The sequence below is a fragment of the Miniopterus natalensis genome, chromosome 2 (genome assembly GCF_054644295.1).
Source record: "Miniopterus natalensis isolate mMinNat1 chromosome 2, mMinNat1.hap1, whole genome shotgun sequence".
In the NCBI taxonomy this organism is placed as follows: domain Eukaryota; kingdom Metazoa; phylum Chordata; class Mammalia; order Chiroptera; family Miniopteridae; genus Miniopterus; species Miniopterus natalensis.
This window is the reverse complement of record NC_142082.1, coordinates 77,599,126-77,618,566: the sequence shown is the minus strand read 5'-3', so window position 1 is coordinate 77,618,566 and position 19,441 is coordinate 77,599,126. Positions and strand designations below refer to the sequence as shown.

General features: G+C 42.1%; 1 protein-coding gene across 1 annotated transcript in view; it reads right to left on the bottom strand.

Moving 5' to 3' along the window:
• The window catches only part of FAM124A (family with sequence similarity 124 member A), a 70,669-nt gene extending 51,695 nt beyond the window's left edge, over positions 1–18,974 (bottom strand). Inside the window, exon 1 of the mRNA XM_016213834.2 lies at positions 18,902–18,974. Coding sequence (XP_016069320.2) covers positions 18,902–18,966 — 65 coding nt within the window. The 5' untranslated portion in view covers positions 18,967–18,974. The remainder of the gene's footprint in view (positions 1–18,901) is intronic.
• Between the last annotated feature and the right edge of the window lie 467 nt (positions 18,975–19,441).

Below are 19,441 nucleotides of genomic sequence, written 5' to 3'. Positions count from 1 at the left end.
AATGGGCTGGCCCTGCACCCACACGTGGCAGTTGAGAATCTGAAGAGGCATTTCAGCTGCAGAAGTCCTCTCCCCTTTAGGAGCAAGGGGTCTCAGCCCCAAAGCAGGTCCCTATCTCTGAACACCAGTGCCAGAAGAGTAGCTCACATAACATCTGGCAGTGAAAATCAGCAAGGGTTCCATCCCTCTGGGTGAGATGGAGCGCTGCTGGAAACCCAGGTGTCCTCTTAAAGGGCCAAAGCAGAAACTCTCACTCACTTGCAGGGCACTCACCTTGGGCTCCATGAAGGGACAGCAGCTCAGGGGGTGCCACAGACATATAGGGAGAACCTTAGTTGTGTGCCTTCAGGGCAGGGCTGAAGGGACGACAGCCACTGTCCCTGTGTTGAGACTTCCCTGCACACGGCCTAAACTTAATCTGCATTAGCCAAGTGCACGCCGCTAGCTCTACCCTGATGACTTTCTGAGACACTGCCCTATCCAACCTGCATAAAGGCCAGGTTCTCTCAGAGCCAACCACCCTGGTCCTGCACTGCGATCTTTCTTAAAAAATTCTCAAGGAATTCCATCAAGCTTGAAGGGTGCTAGAAACATTTAGGAAAAAACTGAGTTATGTGGCTTCTGGGCGAGGGTTGGAGGGACAGCCTCCATTGTCCCTGTGTTGAGCCCACACCCCATATGACCAAATCTGAACTGATATCAGCCTGGCAAACTCCACTAGCTCCACACTACCTGAGACCCCACACTACCACAAGGATCCACAGAACATGGGCGGGTGGCAGCAGGCCTCAGTGTACCATGAATCTTTTGGTGAAGGGTTGGCCCAGTGCTTCATGCAAATCTGAACCTATATTAGCCTGCTGAATGCCACTCTCCCAACCCTGGTAACTCCCTGAGACCCTGCCTCACACAACTTGGGTGCTTCCTGGAGCTCTTTCAGTGGTTGGGCCTTGCAGGCATCTGGAAAATAGAGGCAGGTTTTGGGATGCCTTGGGTCTTTTGTTCACCTGCCCCAAGCCTGGAACTGGTGGCAGCAAGCCTTAGATTTGGGGCCCCTGCCACGTGAATCCAGGCTCAGTACAGGGAACTACAAACCATGAATCGCATCATAGCTCATAACAGGTAGCCCTGGGATCATCACAGGCAGCGTCTGACATTGGCCTGTATCAAAGTCCCTCCCAAGAGGCCCCAGCTTCAGAAAACAACAGAGTGCCAAAAAATTATCTTCACAATCAGTACGCGCAAAGGGAGGTCTTGGCAGGCACCAGACACCTTTGCAGCGAATTCAGTTCCATGGAGTCATCCCCTGCAAAGCAGCTCATAGGCTGTAGTTATGGCCAATCCTCATAGCCAACCAGCCAGACTGAGGGTAAAACCCACCTACTAAGGCATCAATAGTAATCAAAGCTTAACTACAACAGGAGGGTACACACAACCCACATAAGTGACACTCCTAGAGTACAGGCTCAGATGATCAGGGAGACTGCACCACTGGGCCCCACAGGACACCTATTACATAAGGTCACCCTTCAAGACAGGGAGATGCTGCAGATCTACCTAATACATAGAATAAACAGAGAATTTAAAAAAATGAGGATAGTTTAAGGGACCCCAGGAAAAACATCAAGTATAACAACATTATCATATGGGTATCAGAACAAGAAAAAGGAGAGCAAGAAAATGAGAACAAATTTTTAAAAATAATGACTGAAAAACAAAACAAAACAAAAAGCAATGACTGAAAATTTCCTTAACCTGGCAAAAAAATAAAAATTAAAAAAACCATAGAAATCAAGGAGTGCAGAGAATCCCAAACAAGATGAACCCAAAGAGGCCCACACCAAGACACATCATAATTAAAATGCCAAAGGTTAGCCCGACCTAGTGTGGCTCATTGTTGGAACATCGACCCATGAACCAAGGAGTCTACAGTTTGATTCCTGGTCAGGGCACAGGCACAAATTTCGGGCTCGGTCCCCAGTAGGGGGCATACAAGAGGTAGGCAATCAATGTCTCTCTCTTATCGATGTTTCTCTATCCTTCTCCCTTCCTCTCTCTCTAAAATAAAAAAAATATTTAAAAAGAATGCCAAAGGCTAAAAACAAGGAGATACTTTCATTTATTTCAGAGAGAGGACAGGAGAGGGAGAGAGAGAGATAGAAACATCAATGATGAGAGAGTCATTGATTAAGCCCACAACCCGGGCATGTGCCCTGACCGGGAATCAAACCCTGATCGCCTGGATCCTAGGTCAACACTCAACCGCTGAGCCATGCCTGGCCGGGCAAGGAGATACTTTTAAAAGCAACAAAAGAAAGACAATTAGTTACCTAGAAGGAAGCTTCCATAAGACTGTCGCTGATTTCTCAACAGAAACATTTTAGGCCAAAGGAATTGGCATGAAATATTCAAAGTTATGAAAACCGAGGGCCTATAACCAAGATTACTTTACCCAGCAAGTGTATCATTTAAAATTGAAGGAGAAAGAGATTCCCAGACAAGAAAAAGCTAGAGCAGTTCATTACCACCAAATCTGTATTACAAGAAATGTTAAAGGGACTCCTTTAAGAAGAAAGAAGAAAAAGGGACATAATTATAAGGAATAAAATAGCAATAAATACCTATCAATAATCATTTTAAATGTAAATGGCTTAAATGCTCCAATAAAAAAACATAGGGTAGCGCAATGGATAAGAAAACAAGACCCATATATATGCTCTCTACAAGAGACCCACCTCAGAACAAAAGATACACAGAAACTAAAAATAAAGGGATGAAAAAATATATTTCATGCAAATGAAAACAAAGCAAAAGCTAGGGAGCAATACTTATATCAGACCATCTAGACTTTAAAACAAAGCGTATAATAAAAGACAAAGAAGAACATTACATAATGATAAAGGGATCACTTCAACAAAAGGATATAACCTTTGTAAATATATACATACCCAATGTAGGAGCACCAAAACGTATAAAACAAATATTGACAAACATAAAGGGGGAAATTGACAGTAATACAGTCATAGTAGTGGATTAAATAGCCCATTGACATAAATGGATAGATCTTCCAGACAGAAAATCAACCAGGAAACAATGGCCTTAAACAACACACTAGACCAAATGGATTTAATTAATATTTTCAGAGCATTTGACCCAGAACATACATTCCTTTCAAGTTAATTCTTGCTTGGAACATTTTCCAGGATAAACCACATTAGGCCACAAACAAGTCTCAATAAATTTAAGAAGACTGAAATCATATTAAGCATCTTCTCCAGCCACAGTGGTATGAAACTAGAAATCAATCACAAGGAAAAAACACAAAAAACCACACACACACAAACACCTGGATGCTAAATAAAACACTACTCAACAATGAATAGGTTAACAATAAGATCAAAGAAGAAATCAAAAGATACCTTGAGACAAATGAAAATGAAAACAAACAACACAAAAATCTGAGAAAGAGCAAAAGCAGTCCCAAGAGGGAAATTCACAGCGTTATAAGCCTACTTCAAGAACTAAGAAAAATCTCAAATATACAATCTAACCTTACACCTAAAGGAACTAGGGAAAAAACACAAAAAACCTCAAAATGAGTCAAAGGAAAAAAATAATAAAGTTCAGAGCAAGAATAAACAAAATACACTAAAAAAACAAACCCACAAAAAACCCAAGAGATCAATGAAACCAATGGCTGGTTCTTTGCAAAGATAAACAAGATTAATAAATGTTTATTTCTTATTTATTTACTTTTTAAAATATGTCTTTATTGATTTCAGAGAGAGGAAGGGAGAGGGAAAGGGAGAGATAGAAACATCAGTGATGAGAGTCATTGATTGGCTGCCTCCTGCATGCCCCCTACTGGGGATTGAACCCGCAACCTGGGCATGTGCCCTGACTGGGAATCGAACTGCAATCTTCTGGATCATAGGTCAATGCTCAACCACTGAGCCATGCTGGCTGGGCAAGATTACTAAACCTTTAACCAGACTCATCAAGAAAAAAAAAAGAGATGATGATCCAAATAAATAAATTCAGAAATTAAAGAGGAGAAATGACAACTGACAACAGAGAAATACAAAGGATCAAAAGAAAATACTACAAACAATTATATGCCAACAAACTGGACAATCTGGAAGCAATTGGTAAATTTGCAGATACGCAGTTTTTCAAGACTGAATCAAAAGAAACAGAAAATCTAAACAGACCAATTACTACCAACAAAATTGAATCAGTTATTAAAAAAACTCCTAATAAGCAAAATTCCTAGACTGGATAGCTTCACAGGTGAATTTTACCAAACATTCAAAGAAGAATTAACACCTCTCCTCAAATTATTCCAAAAAATGCAAGAGGAGGAGAGGCTTCCAAGATCATTTTAGGAGGCCAGCATTACTCTGATTTCAAAACCAAACAAAGACATTACAAAGGAAGAAAATTATAGGCTAATATCCCTGATGCAAAAATCATATCATAGATGCAAAAATCCTCAACAAAATATTAGCAAACTGAATTGAGCAACACATCAAAAAGATCATACACCACAATCAAGAGGGATTTATTCCTGGAATGCAAGGTTGGTTCAATATCAGCAAATTAACATGATATACCATATAAACAAAATGGAAGATAAAAATAATATGATCATATCAATAGATGCAAAGCACTTGACAAAATGCAGCATACATTTATGATAAAAACTATCATCAAAATGGAAAGAGAGGGATTGTATCTCAACATAATAAAGGCCATATATGCAAAGCAACAGCTTACAACATTCTCAATGAGGAAAAGCTAGAATTGTTCTCCTTAAGATCAGGAACAAGACTAGGATGCCCACTTTTACCACTTTTATTCAAAATAGCATTGGAAGTCCCAGCCACAGCAATCAGACTAAAGAAAAAAAAAAAAAGGCACTCAAAGTGGAAAGAAGTTAAACTGTCATTATTTGCAGATGACATGATCTGTATATAGAGAACCCTAAAGATTCCACCAAAAAACTATTAGAACTGATAAGTGAATTCAGTAAAGTCGTAGGATTCAAAATTAATATTCAGAAATTGGTTACATTTTTATACACCAATAATGAACTATCACAAACAGAAACTAAAACAATCCAATTTACAATTGCATCAGAAAAAATACCTAGGAATAAATTTAACCAAGCAGGTAAAAGACTTGTGCTTAGAAATGATTAAGACATTGAAGAAAGAAACTGAATAAGTTACAAATAAGTGGTAGCATATATAGTACATGCTCATAGATAGGAAGAATTAACATGGTTAAGATGCCCATACTACTCAAAGCAATCTATAGATTCAATGCAATCCCTATCAAAATATCAATGACATTTTTTCACAGAACTAGAACAAATAATTCTAAAATTTATGTAGAACCACAAAAGACCCCAAATAGCCATAGTAATCCTGAGAAAAAAGAACAATGTCGAAGGTATCATGCTACCTGGTATCAAACTATACAAGTCCACAGTAATCAAAGCAGCATGGTACTGGCCTAAAAAGACATATAGATCAATGGAATCTAATAGAGAGTCCAGAAATGAACCCATACCTTTATGATCAATTAATATTTGACACAGGAGGCAAAAACATAAAATTGGGTAAAGGCAATCTATTCAATAAATGGTGTTGGGAAAATTGGATAGATACATGCAAAAAAATATAACTAGACCACCTTCTTACACCATATACAGGAATAAACTCAAAACTGATTAAAGATTTAAATGTAAGATTCGAAACCATAGAACTAGAAGAAAACATAGGCAGTAAACTCTCTGAGATTTACCAATATTTTTCTGATATATTGCCTCTGACAAGGAAAATCAACCAACCAACCAACCAACCAACCAACCAACCAACCAACCAACCAACCAACAAAAGAACACTAATGAGACTGTAGCAAACTAAAAATGATTTTGCACAGCAAAGGAAACTATCAACATAATGAAAAGATAGCTTACTGAAAAGAAGATGTTCGCCTATGCTACATCCAATAAGGAGTTAATATACAAAATTTATAAAGAACTCATACAACTCAACACCAAAAAAATAAACAATCCAATTAAAAAATGGGCAGAGGACCTCACTAGATACTTCCCCAAAGAGGACATATGGATGGCCAACAGACATATGAAAAAATGTTCAACTAATCATCAGAGAAATGCACATTAAAACTACAATGAGATATCACTTCACCCCTGCCAGAATGGCTATCATCAATAAATCAACAAACAACAAATGCTGGTGAGGATGTGGAGGAAAGGGGACCCTCTTGCACTGTTGGTGAGATTGCAAATTGGTGCAGTTACTATAGAGAACAGTATGGAGATTTCTCAAAAAATTAAAAATAGAACTACCTTTTGACCCAGCATTTCCACTTCTGGGTATATATTAGAAGAAATAAACAACACTAATCTGAAAAGATATATGCAACCCTATATTCACCACAGTGCTATTTACAATAGCCAAGATATGAAAGCAACCCAAGTGCTCATCAATAGATGATTAGAGAAAGATCTGGTACATATATACAATGGAATATAACTTGACTATAAAAAAGAATGAAATCTTACAATTCACAACATGGATGGACCTAGAGGGTATTATGTTAAGTGAAATAAGACAAATACCATATGATTTCACTTATATATGGAATCTAAAGAATAAAAGAAATTAACGAACAAAATAGAAACAGACTCATAGAGAGAATAAACTGAGGGTTGCCAGATCGGGGGGGGGGGGGGGGGGAAGGGGCTGGGTGAAAAAGATGAAGGGATTAAGAGATACAAATTGGCAGTTACAAAATAGTCACAGGGATATAAAGTACAGCACAGGGACTACAGTCAATAATGTTGTAATAACTATGTATGGTGCCAGGTGGGTACTAGACTTATGGTAGGGGTGGGGGTTGGGGGTGGGAATTTCTTTGTAAAGTATATAATTGTCTAACCACTATCCTGCATACCTGAAACTACTATGATACTAAAAGTCAACTGTAACTGGAAAAAAAAAAAAGAAATCAGGGGTCTTTCATATGGGCTCTGTGACTCTCCTAGACTGGAGATCGAGTAGGTCCTGGACCATCCAAATTTGCTGGCAAATTTATGAATGGACACTTATGTTACTGGCAAGAAGCCTCAAAGTTTTCAACAGATTCTCAAAGGGGTCATGACTCCCCAAAAGTTTAAACCACTGCAAATAAGTACCCTTCAAATGTTATCACCACACTACGGACAGATCTTTCTGTGTATAGGAATAGTAGACCCTAGGGAGTGTGAGCAGGGACCCTGGCTGTGAGGGCTTCCACATTCAAGGTCTGGCCTGCCATCAGGAAACACAAAGGCACATGATGTCTGAATTTCAGTTCTGTGCATGGGAGTGGTGGACCTTGGGGAGCGGGAGCAGGGACCCTGGCTGCGAGGGCTTCCACATTCAAGGTCTGGCCTACCATCAGGAAACACAAAAGCACATGATGTCTGACTGATTTCAGTTCCATCTAAGAACAAATCCTGCTGCACAGTACAGTAACAGGATATAGGCTGTGATTGGAAAAGGGAAAAGGCAGGGTTAGGGTCAGGGTGAAATTAGCCATTAGTTTCTATGCTAAGAAATCAGCTGCTGGCATTCAGCCTCTGCACGAATGGGCATCCGGCCAAGGATCTGCCTGCTTAATCGCTACTAAGCTTCTGCCCTACTTGTGTGGCTGTTAAGCCTTCCCTCTCTGGCAACTTAGTGGTATAGAAGCTATTAGTTTTCTTCCCCCAGTGTCCCAAAGTTGTTCTCAGTAGGAAATTAATCTCTCAGGCATGTAGGGATTTAGTCTGCTAACGTGGTAGTTAGGGGACATAGTTATACAAATTAAGCAGTTAGTTATGTCACATTTTATAGATAAGCACTCCTTTTATTTACTAGTCTCATAGTGCCTTTCTTGAATCATCCAATTTTCACTCCACTGAGTTTCTTAGCACATTGAAAAGCATAGTATATGCAAAACTTCTTTTCAAAAAACATAAAGAGATGCCTCTTACTAGTTAAAATAACCTACATCTCTCATACAAAATGAAGCACTGACTTACTGATAGAGGAAGAAAATAGAAGAAAAACTGTACGGTTTTCTCTTTTCAAAAGAAAAGGCACATGAACCACTGAATCACTGAAGCACTGAATTCTAAAACTGGAAAGAATAACAAACTACTAACATTTGTATATCCCTTTATATATTACCAACTGTATTCTTCTAAATGTAATCCAATTTTTATATTACTGATTAGGAAACTAAAGTGATACAATCTGTAGGGAGGACAGGAGGCGAGGGAAAGGGCTTCAACTATGTGTGCAGGGTGCCGGCAAGGAAGAAATTAGAAGGTAGAAAGTCAAGGATCAAGAAGCTTCTGAAACCCAGGATCTGTAACCCGTCTGTTTTCTGGAATCAGGCAGGATATAAATAAACTTTAGGACAGACTTAGAAATGTAACACTACATAAATTTAATGATGCACAACAAACATCCACTGTAGTAGATGCAACAGCAAAACAGTTGCATTAGAATATGATCATCTTAAGATGGTCAGACTTTAAAGAAATTTCATGACAACTCAAATAAAAAGTTCAATAAGAATGTTCAATAGGACTATTTACCTTATTATTAAAAATTTGTATTTTCAGCTAGGATTTTCCAAATTCTCCTGAGGCAGATGGGTTTCACATATGCATACATTTTAAAGATCTGCATACAGATGGAAATGTACTTAGAATGAAATTTACATTTGAAACACATTTCAAGAATCTTAAAGTGCAATAGTAGTATTTTAGGACAGGTGCTGGCATAACTAATGCCCCTGCCTGGAATCTCTCCATATTTCTCCTGAGTAAAGGCACTGCATGGATCAGGCCTGCCAACTGGTCAGTTTCTTGACTGTCACTCTTACCCTTTACGGCAGCCAAACTCTGTAAAGTACAAATCAGATCATGTCTCTCCCTGGATGAAGTTCAAGCTTGATATTATACAGCATAAACCCCTCTTTCCATTACTGATGGCCCCTGCCCAGCTCTACAGTCTCATCTATCACTCCATCTTCCATCCCTGTCCACCATCAAAACAGAAATCAACAGAAAGTCAATTTGTACAGAGTTGCCATAATGATGGAGATAAAATTTTAAACTGCTCTTTTCACTAAACACTATGATAACAGGCTGCTGCAAAGTTCCTGTAATTATAATTTTAGATAAAGTGATTTACTGTAATTTATTCAACAATTTCCCTTTTGTTGGCTATATGGTTGTTCCTGATTGTTCACTTTTGCAAAGCACATGGTGATGAGATATTTATAAATACAGCTTGATAGTTATTTTCTTCTCCTTAGAAAAATTATCATGAGGGGGAGCAGGTACTGAGTCAAGGCATGAACCTTTTGCAGCTCTTAAAATACAGTCCAAATACCCTAATAGGTTATTTACTGGAAACTGCCAGTGAAAGACAAACTGTAAAACTTAAAACAAGTTTGTGCATACTAAGTAGGTTCAAACAATTTCAATCTCTGGAGGGCTATGTACTCCCCAGCTTTTTCAGAGGAGGAAACAGCAATTAGGGTACCTATCTTGGCAACAGCATCCCAAGAATTTACCTAGCTGGCTCTGCATAAGACCTTCAACTCTGCCAGAATAAAGCATGAAAGGTGAATTCATGATTTTAGAATGAGAAATTTATGGACACATAATACATATGAACAGAATAATAATACATGGATTATATATTTTTACACACCTGACACATACAGTGGACAGATTTCCAAGTATTACATTTATTTAGTATCTGTGCCAAAAATGAACAGAAAGTTAGATGTAGCCTTGACTGTATTTTAATTATACATATAGGGATCATATATAAAAAGATCTGCACTTAAGATAGTTTACCACTGCCCGGCTGGGCATGGCTTATTGGTTGAGCATCGACTTAGGATCCAGGAGATCGAGGTCCGATTCCCGGTCAGAGCACATGCCCAGGTTGCAGGCTGGATCCCTAGTTGGGGGTATGCAGGAGGCAGCCAATCAATGACGCTCTCTCATCACTGATGTTTCTATCTCTCTCCCTCTCCCTTCCTCTCTCTGAAATCAAGAAACACATATTAAAAAAAAAAAAAGATAGTTTACCACTGTCAGCAGCCATATGTATATAATTGATACCTTCCTAAATTCTCTATTCCAGGAAAATCTTGGATAATAATTGATTTTGGCATTTCAGTAAAACTGATTTTGACATTTCTGTAAAACATCAGTTCAATGCATCATGGACCTCATTTGTTAACTCAGTCCACTGAATTAGATACCATGATAATTTAGAGTTAACTAGCTCCACTTTGAACATAAAGATAATAAAATACCTAATAGATCAGCTTGTCTTCCATACAAGATTTCTCCTTTTATCTTCTTTACACTTGTCCCATTTTAAAATGTTTTCCTCCTATTGTTTCCCATCCACCTGTTTATAATGTTTATAATCTCTAGGCTTGTGAATTGTTTGTTACCTCTTAAACCATAGTAAGTATTAGTTGGAGGTCACCCAAAGATAAAGGTCATGATATGACCTGTGGATGAAAAAGGACCAACAAGTCCAACCCGACAAGCTCAGCAGAGGCCCACAGAGCAGGCCTTACAAACCCAGAGGCCGAAAGTCGCCACACAGATGGGCTTGTTATCAGCAGGGTGCTCTCTGTGTCCCCCCTGGTGTTTATGGAAGGGGGCTTCTTGCAGCATCACGAGAAAAGGAATTTTATGAGACTCACACAAGAGAATGGGTGAAATTTACTTGCATGGAATTAAACTCCTGAGTTTCCAAGGTCCGATCTCCCTCCATCCCACCAACAGAAAAGTCCAGGGATTAAAGCCATTGTCCAGAGCTTTTGTTCCATGTTTGCACAGTCTAGTCCAGCGTCAGTCTTGCTTAGCTTGTATTCCCAACTGTAGTCCATTGTGTGTGGGGTCCACATGTCCATGGGCCATGCGGCTTCTAGGGCCACATGGCAGGCTAGCACACGGGCGAGTGCAAGGAAACAGGAGTGAAGCAAGAGGAACAAGAGAGGGAGAATTCCTTTTCTCGGGATTTTAATCTAAGATTTTGCACACTTGCAGTGGCTCCATCCTCTCTAGCCAATCCATGGTTCTCCAGGCTATACTGACAGGCAAGTATCTTCCCTACATCACCGTGAGGTTACTGCGCATGTGTCCATCTTCCCCTTCCCTCAGTGATCTACAGGGAATGGCCCAGTAGTTCCCTGGGGAGTGTGAAACTGCAGCATTCTGGTGAAGCTGCCCAGATGGCCATGCTTATAATGTCTGGCCTCCCTTTGCTCCTTTTCTACTATTAACTAGCTAGTTACAACAGTAACAGACTGAACATAAAAATTCCTAACTAAAAGTGGATCATGGTGGGGAGTCATGTCCTAGGCCTATAGTTTCCTTGTGAAAGGTTAATCTTTATGTTTGAAATTGTCTATTATCTTTGTGCATCTAAGATAACATACCTTTAAAATGTCAGAGTAATTTTCTTTTCTAGACCTCTAGAAGGCACAACCGCCAGCACAAGGCCACAATGTTATCTTATTCCCTGCACACCATCTTTATGTGCTGTAAATGTTAACAATCCTGTACCCACCAACGCAAAAGAAGTATGTGTCTCTCCATTTGCTTTTTATCCAGCCCTAGAGATATCCCCACTTTGCTTTCTCTAGCCCCCTTAATCTACCACCAATGGATTTCATGTAACCCTCCTTTTCTCTCCTCCTTTGATTCTAACGTATAAAATAAACTTCAAAAATGCCATTCTCCTGAGCATTTTTTCAATCCCTTGAGATTTTGCTTCCTGGAAATTGCCATCAGTTGACTCAAATAAACTCTTACAAGCCTCTTCTCAGGTCTTTCGTTGACAGACCCTATATTTTCAGAAGCTCAGGGACAGCTGACTCTGAAGTAAAGGTCCATTAATGCCAGATCAAACTTTTGAATGAAAACAATCCATCAAGTATAGTCATATTTGGAAGAGTGGCTTACTGGCCAAATCTGGGAGATATCACTAATGAAACACGCATTATAAAGTATTACCTTACTTATTCTGTGTCTTTTATTTGTGTTTACAACATTGCCTGTCCCTCTATTAAAGGATTCTGTTTCTTAAGATAGTTTACCACTATCAGTAGCTGACCTGCCAGTTTTTTCCAATAAAAAGTAAGCAGAAGCACAAGGCTTGCTTTCAAGTGGAAAATGGGAGTTTAAAAATGACATCAATCACCACAAAAGAATATAGTTTGCTTTTAGTTTTGGCCTGTATTAGGTGGGTCAGACAGCAAAGGTAGCATTTCAAGCAAAAGAAAATGTCTGAGCAAAAAACAAGAATTAATTCCAGATCAAATGGCTTCTTGAGAGGCCACTTCTCTCAGTGGGAAGTGCAAGAGACCCACGCTTCAATTTAGACCAGTGTAACGGGGGAAAAAATTTCCTCTCCCCTTCTAGGTTCTTCTAGCTGATGAAATAATCAAGTTGACATGAGAAAGATTAGCAGGAGAGAAACAAATTAAAGTGTAATAACACATATTATCTCTTGTATACATGGGAGAGACCTAGGTAAACTAAGTAATTCACCAAAATGGCAGAAGATACCACCTTAAATAAGACTTTCAGTAAAGACAAAAGATGTTGGAGGTGGAGAGTAAGTTGTAGAAGGAGACCAGGTAAGACTGTTATGCAGATTTAAGTCCAGGCCTTCTCCATTGATACAGCAGGCAGACCTGTTATAGTGAGGGAGACACCAGTACAAATGTAAACGTCCTTTTACAAAAGGTAACTTCTACTTGATTTTCAGAGCTTCTCCCATGTCTGCTGCTTCTTAAAATTAACCAGCCTAAAAGAATCAATATTCCAGAGGCATATTTTGGAGTGGCAAAACCTGGTCTCCTTCGCTACTAATTTGTAATGTATCCCCCAACCGCCCATTTCCTCATCTGTAAGATAATATAATTGTAATATTGAGGTATGTTCTATAGTCTCAGATGTTCTGAACGATGGTCAAATTGCTTAACGCACTGAAAAGCATCAGAACACCTACCGTGATGAGTTAAAAGAACATATGGTCTTGAATGCACTTGGAAATATACATTTTTAATATATAAAACTCTAAGTTAATCATTTGGAGTGTTTTTCATAACAATATTAATAGTATAATGAGAAACAATAATGTACTGAAGGTTCACTTATGCCAGGCCCTGTCCTATCGGCTAATTAGTATAGACTAATCCTCACAACCATCCCATTGAGGCATAGAAAGAAGTTAGGGAAGAATCACAAGTGGAATGAGGAGCAGACATTGGCTGATAAGCTGCTAGGCCTTCTCACCAGAGCCCCCACCTCCACAGATGATCATAGGGAAATAGTTTATGGCAGGAAACTCCTGAGGTGGTTGGTGGTTGCACAAGTAAACAACAACAAGGTGTAGCTAAAAACATCATTCCAAGATGGAGGAAAAATTGACCAGAGACCCACCTCGAACTCACTATTCCATCATTATAATGAAAACTGACACCACAAGTAGAAAGGGGGCCTGAGGGGCACATATGCCATGACACTTCCAGAACATATCATATTAGGAACAAGACCCCCATCCCAACCAGGAGGCGCAGACAGAATTTTGCAGCACAATATTAAAAAACTGGAAACACATAGTCCCAAGAACTAACTGACCAATTATGCAACTCACTTGCAAGTTGGCCTGCATCCACTTCAACACGTACCTTCCCTTCTCTTACAGAGGCACAACAGCCCTGGCCTCTTTTTCTCTGTCTGAATAAAACTTGCTTTCATTCTCACTCTGACGGATTCTTGAAGTCTTTCCTGTGCAAGTCAAAAGCCTAGAGATCCTAGACTATGTTGGGACAGGGCTGTGCCAGCTCAGAACTGGTCCAGTGACACTAAGAAGGTGGGTGCTATTATTGTCATGTCCATTTTTCAGAGGAGAAAACTGAAGGCAGAGAAAGGTTAAGTAACTTGCTCAAGGTTCCACAATTCCTAATTAGAGAAACCATAATTTGAACACTAGTAGGCTGGCTCTTCTGATTGTAACTTTCAAAGTGAGCAGCACAGCCCGCCCACTGGTAGTGGGACCCACAAACGTTCTTGGAACCACCTCTTTTACCATAATGCTGAAAGGATGTATAATCAGCACAGGCAATACCCCCAAATCCCCTGATGCTATGCTTTGTTCACATCAGCCTAGTGTGGACCCCAAGAAGAACAATTCATTTGATGTGAACCCTGAGAAGGAATTTATCTGCTGAGATGGACTCCCCATGGTCAACCAAGGGCCCAAGAGCCTAGCGTAACCACATAGAAACTGTTTCTTTAATGTGACCTTTCCTTCTTTCTTTCCTTTTGATTCAAACTGGCCTCATCCATTACCCTGACTCACCTGCCTCCTTCTCCCTTGCAGGATCACTCCCTTGATCATTAAGTCTTCAGGACAATGAGGTTCTGATGAGCATCAAATAATCTTAGGAACAAAGCCTTGGGTCTCTTGACCCCACAGACAGTTTGTCAAACTAGAGATAACATCTAGGACTCAGTTGTGTTTCACCTCCAGTCCCAGAAAGTAGCAAAACCAGACAAAGAGATGCCAAGGCTGACATCAGGACCAGATGCTCTGATCAACTACTCCCTACCCTAGCACCAACCAATCAGAAGAGACCATGACCCTAAGTCCCGTAGTCACCATGATTAATGATTTCTCCTCTATATAACCCATCCCCTGGAAGCCACTGGGGAGCCAGGTCTTTGAGCATAAGCTAACCTGTCTTCAGGCATGGGCCACTACCTTAAAGTAAATCCTTACTTTCTTTGCTGCAAACTCTAGTTCATATTTTATCGGGCTTTGATGCGCCCAGGCAAACAGACCTCTTTAGTCGAGTAACACTAGTGGCCATTTACTGACAGGGGCTCCTCACATGCTATGTACGCTGGGAAGAACCTTGGACTGAACTCTCAGCTTATTGAACTACCCTGCTTGGTTATACTGTCTGAATTAACTATTATAAGGGAGTTCCTGATTTCCTTTAGGACAAATGTACTTACTACCTGCCCTGTCCAATCAGACCTTCTCCATAACGGCCCATCAGGATGCATAATGTCAATCAATCAGGACTGACAATTTGGCCAATCAGAACTGTATAAATTTGGATATCTCATTTACAAAAATTGGACCTAATTGAGAATGGGCAGGACTTTCTACTATAAAAGGCAGCTTCCCCTTTGTCTTGAAGGAGCACAATTTACATTGCTACCTGAATCGGTGTCTCCCCAGCTATAGCTCCTTTTGCTCACATAAATGCTTTTTATTCTTACAGTCGAAAATTAATTTTGGTTTACATTAGAAATAGTCACTCTCCCCCAAGCCTTGGTGATCCCAAGTACCCACCATCTCTCTGCCTGCCTGCCTGCCCCTCGGTACTTGAGCACTGCTGCAGGAAAATAAATAGCAAGGTAGATTGGTACTACCATAAATGTGTAACCACTAATCTCAACTGGGTTCTCACTCAACAATGCCCAAACAACTATTTCAAATCTCTATTCTCCTGGGAAAGGAGGGCAGCATTTTCACCAAATGCAAACCCATATTCCCTTCTCTCCTGCTAGCTGTAAGAGGGGAAAGGTCCCTCCTCCTATCCAAAGCCAATCCATCCACACAAGTAGTCTGAAGTCCGCCTGCCTCCAGCTTTTCCTTATTGACCATCAGGATATCTTTACCTTTTCCCTTTTACAGAATCCTTTCTCTGTGTATTTAGTGCCCAATTATTGCCTATGTTTAGGAAATCCTTCCCTCACCCCACTCTCCCCTCCAGCTACTGCACCTCATCTTTCCCCTTTCCCAGGCAAAGGGCTCCAGCTATCATCTTCTTACCTTCTACTCCCACTCTGGCTTCCACCTCCACCACTCCACTGTCAAATATTACTTTACTTTCCCTTCATCATTGCCATTTAAAAAGACCACACTTCACATTCCACATCTTGGTTTCTCAGTAGCAGAGTTGGTTTCTGTTTCCTTTTTTCCCTTGGTTTCTGGGATACTACAGGTTTCTTTTTTTTTTTTTTTAAGTTCCATGCATACTTTTTCCAAAGCTCCTTTATTGTCTCATCCTCCTTTACCTGACACTTAAATGTAATAATTTCTCAAGGCTGGCATTAAGTGGTACCTGCTTCACAAAGTTGTTGAAGGATGACATGAGTTAATGAAGTATGTGAAGGCTCAGAACAGTACCTGGCATATGGTAAATGGTAGGTGTTTGCTATTGCCTCTAGTTGATTTAATCTACTCCCATGGCTCCAACTGCCATTTTGAAGCTGACAGTTCTCTAATGCAATGTCATCATGCAGCTCTCTTCCCTGAGCTCTAGACAGACAGACTCACATACTGGTTCATCACCTCTACTCAGATATCTCCCGATACCTCAAGTGCAACATGTTCAAAATGAAACTTCTCCCACCTTGCCCAAGCTTGATTTGGAGGGGATCACAAGCTACTTTGAGAATCTGATGAAAAATCAGTCTCTTATAAAAATTCACAAATGACATCATTTGAATACAACCTGAAGCAATTCATGGACCTCAAATTAAGGATTCCTGCCTTAGTGAATGTATCACTTGAGCTGAGTCTTAAAAAAAGAGTAGAGTTTCACCTGGTGGACAGGAATGCCAGGTGGAGAATGGCATAGCTGATTAAGAGGGCAGCTTGACAAAGGCAAGGAACTGGAAACACCCTGCTGATGTGTCTGGCTGCAGGGTACAAGGGTAGACCTGCCAAGAAACAAGGCCAGAGAGAGAGGAATGCCATAACACTGGGGCTTATAGGGCACACTGAGCTCTTTGCCTTTTATAGATGGCAGAGCCACTAGCAGTTTGAATGGGAGAGAAACATGATCAGATCTGGGATTTAAAAATAATGATAGCAAACATGTATTGAGTGCTTTCTCCATGTTCAATACACAGTCTCGACAGGCAGCTATATGAAAGCAAGAAAGGTAAGAGGGGGCGAGCTCTGGAAAAGCAGAGAAACTATGAACAGCTTTTTGATAATTAAACTACTTCAAAGAATATGTGAATATGTGGCAGATACTAAACTAATAAGCATACACAGAAACTATTTTATTTAAAGACCATTTTACCTGTATCTTTTATTTAAGGCTGCTACTGAGGCCACAAGAATTCTTTAAACCACCCTGTCCTGTTACAACTGCACATTTTCGTGACAGGCAGAGAATAGAAGCTCTCGTATAGACATGTTCAGCAAGTCCCTCCCAGGAGCCCTGGCAGCTGTGATGCTGCTCATTGGGATCCCAGGGTGATGTCAAGTGGGTGGAGAGGGTTAGGGACTCCTCTCCACCCACTTCTCCAAGAGAGAACCTTTGGAAAAAATATTTGTTGTGGGGGAGCTTTGCAAATTGAAAACAAATGGACCAGTCAGTGCTTTATTTAACCCAGCTGAAAATGAGCTGGTTAATTTTGCTTACTTTCTTCTATTCATGGTCCATCTAACTAGAGGCAGGAGAGAGAAAAAAGCCAAGGATCTTCAATTAAGGTAGATAAAATGCTACATATACAAAGTGTGGGGAAAAGCAAGGGAGCTCAATATTTGGACTCAGGTTACTCCCCTGGAATGTCACTGGGTTCTGTAGTGAACCATAGATGATCACAAGTTTGGAAAACAGGAAAAGGCCATTGCAGGGTAAATGCTTTAGGGCATAACGTCCCAGATTTGGGCTAGAAATGGCAGTGGAGGCTGCAAAGAAGGGCTGAGTAGGGAGCTCTTCTTGGGGTCAGGAACCCTGGGTCCATTCTGGGCTTGGACTTTCTTCCTGCTCTCGCCCAGTTCCCAGACCCTGAGATGAGGCTAAACCTCCCCAACCTTCCAGGATCAAGGCTGTCTGGACAGCTCCAGCCCTCCCTCCCCCAGGGTTACTCCAGATAGGAAAATACACCCTTTCCTCCTGGGTCAATACCCGCATCCTGGACGCAGGACGTGGCGCTGACTCTGCACAGGGAAATCCTCAGGAGATAGGGGCTGGGTGGAGACCTTTACAATGATTTTTATCTCCTAAAAGACATTCAGGAAACCGATTTTGTTGGGAAAGGGCTAATTAGTCTCCAAAGGTTTGGGGTAACTGTTTGGGTCTGTTCAAGTGAAGAGGACATTTCTTTAAATATGTCTTCATCCCACCTGTACTCAAGGCAAACGGCTCCGCGCGGGACACGCACACGCAGGGGCGAGGAACTTCGGCGAGGGGGTGGGGGCGCCGCGGAGGAGTTGGGGGAGGGGGGCATGTCTGCGCAAGCACAGTAAAGCCATAAAATTTAAAATGCCATCCTCTTAGACGACGTCTGAAAGACTTGGGTACCCTTTCCTCATCCCGGAGCCCAGGGGTTTCCGGAGCCACAAGAAAAAAGTCCTCACGGAAGGTCGAGACAGGTGCACGGACATTTCTCGTCTCTAACGATGACCGGGGGGCACTGCATTTGCCCGGCGTTTGCTCCACATCAACTCAGTGCTAACGGAGGGAAGGAGGGGCTGGCGCGGAGGCTGTGGGATACTCCGAACCTTGAGTCTTTCCACGCCTCCCCGCCCCCAGGGTGGGCCCTGCCGTCCCGTCCGGTCGCGGGCAGCCACGGACCGCGCGACCCTGCCTTCAGGGCTCGCCGCGGCCGCTCCGGCTTCTTCGGGGGGGCGGGGCGGCCTGCGGGCGCCACAGCGGTTCTGGCTTCGCCGCGGGGTCCAGGAAGGTCCCAGGCCCGAGAGGAGCTGCCTCGCAACTCGGAGCGCGCCCCCACCCACCGCCCGGCCCGGCTCACCCTCCGGTTTCGGCGCCCGAGTCCACACAGTCATCCTCCTCGCCGCCGCCAGCCTTGGGGTCCATGGCACGCTCCCCGCCGCGCGCCGTTTGCGGGCACCGGCGTGACCTGGGGCTCGCTCCCTCCGGGCCGCCCAGCCCAGAGCAGCCCGAGCTGGTGGGGCTCGCTGCCAGCGTCTCCTGGTCCCGGCTCCAGGAAACTACGAAGGCTACGCCCGCGGTCCCCTGCGCCGCGCCCTCTCCTGGCCACGCCGGGCCCAGCACCGGCGGCCACTCCCGCCCCGCCCCTCGCCGCTCAGCTCCTGAGCGTGTGCGCACGAGGGTATGTGTGTGCGCCGCGTGTGCCAGTGCAAGGGGGTGTGTGTGCACGCGAGGGGGTGTGTGCGCACATGTGTAAGCTCGCGTGTTTGTGCGCCTGTGCGTGGTGTGCGCTCCGGTGTGTGGAGAGGTGTGAGCCTGTGTTTGTGGTGTGATGTGGGTGGGCGGGTGAAGTATGTCTTTGTAGGTGTTGAGCGCATTTGCTCCTGTGCCCGTCTGTGCT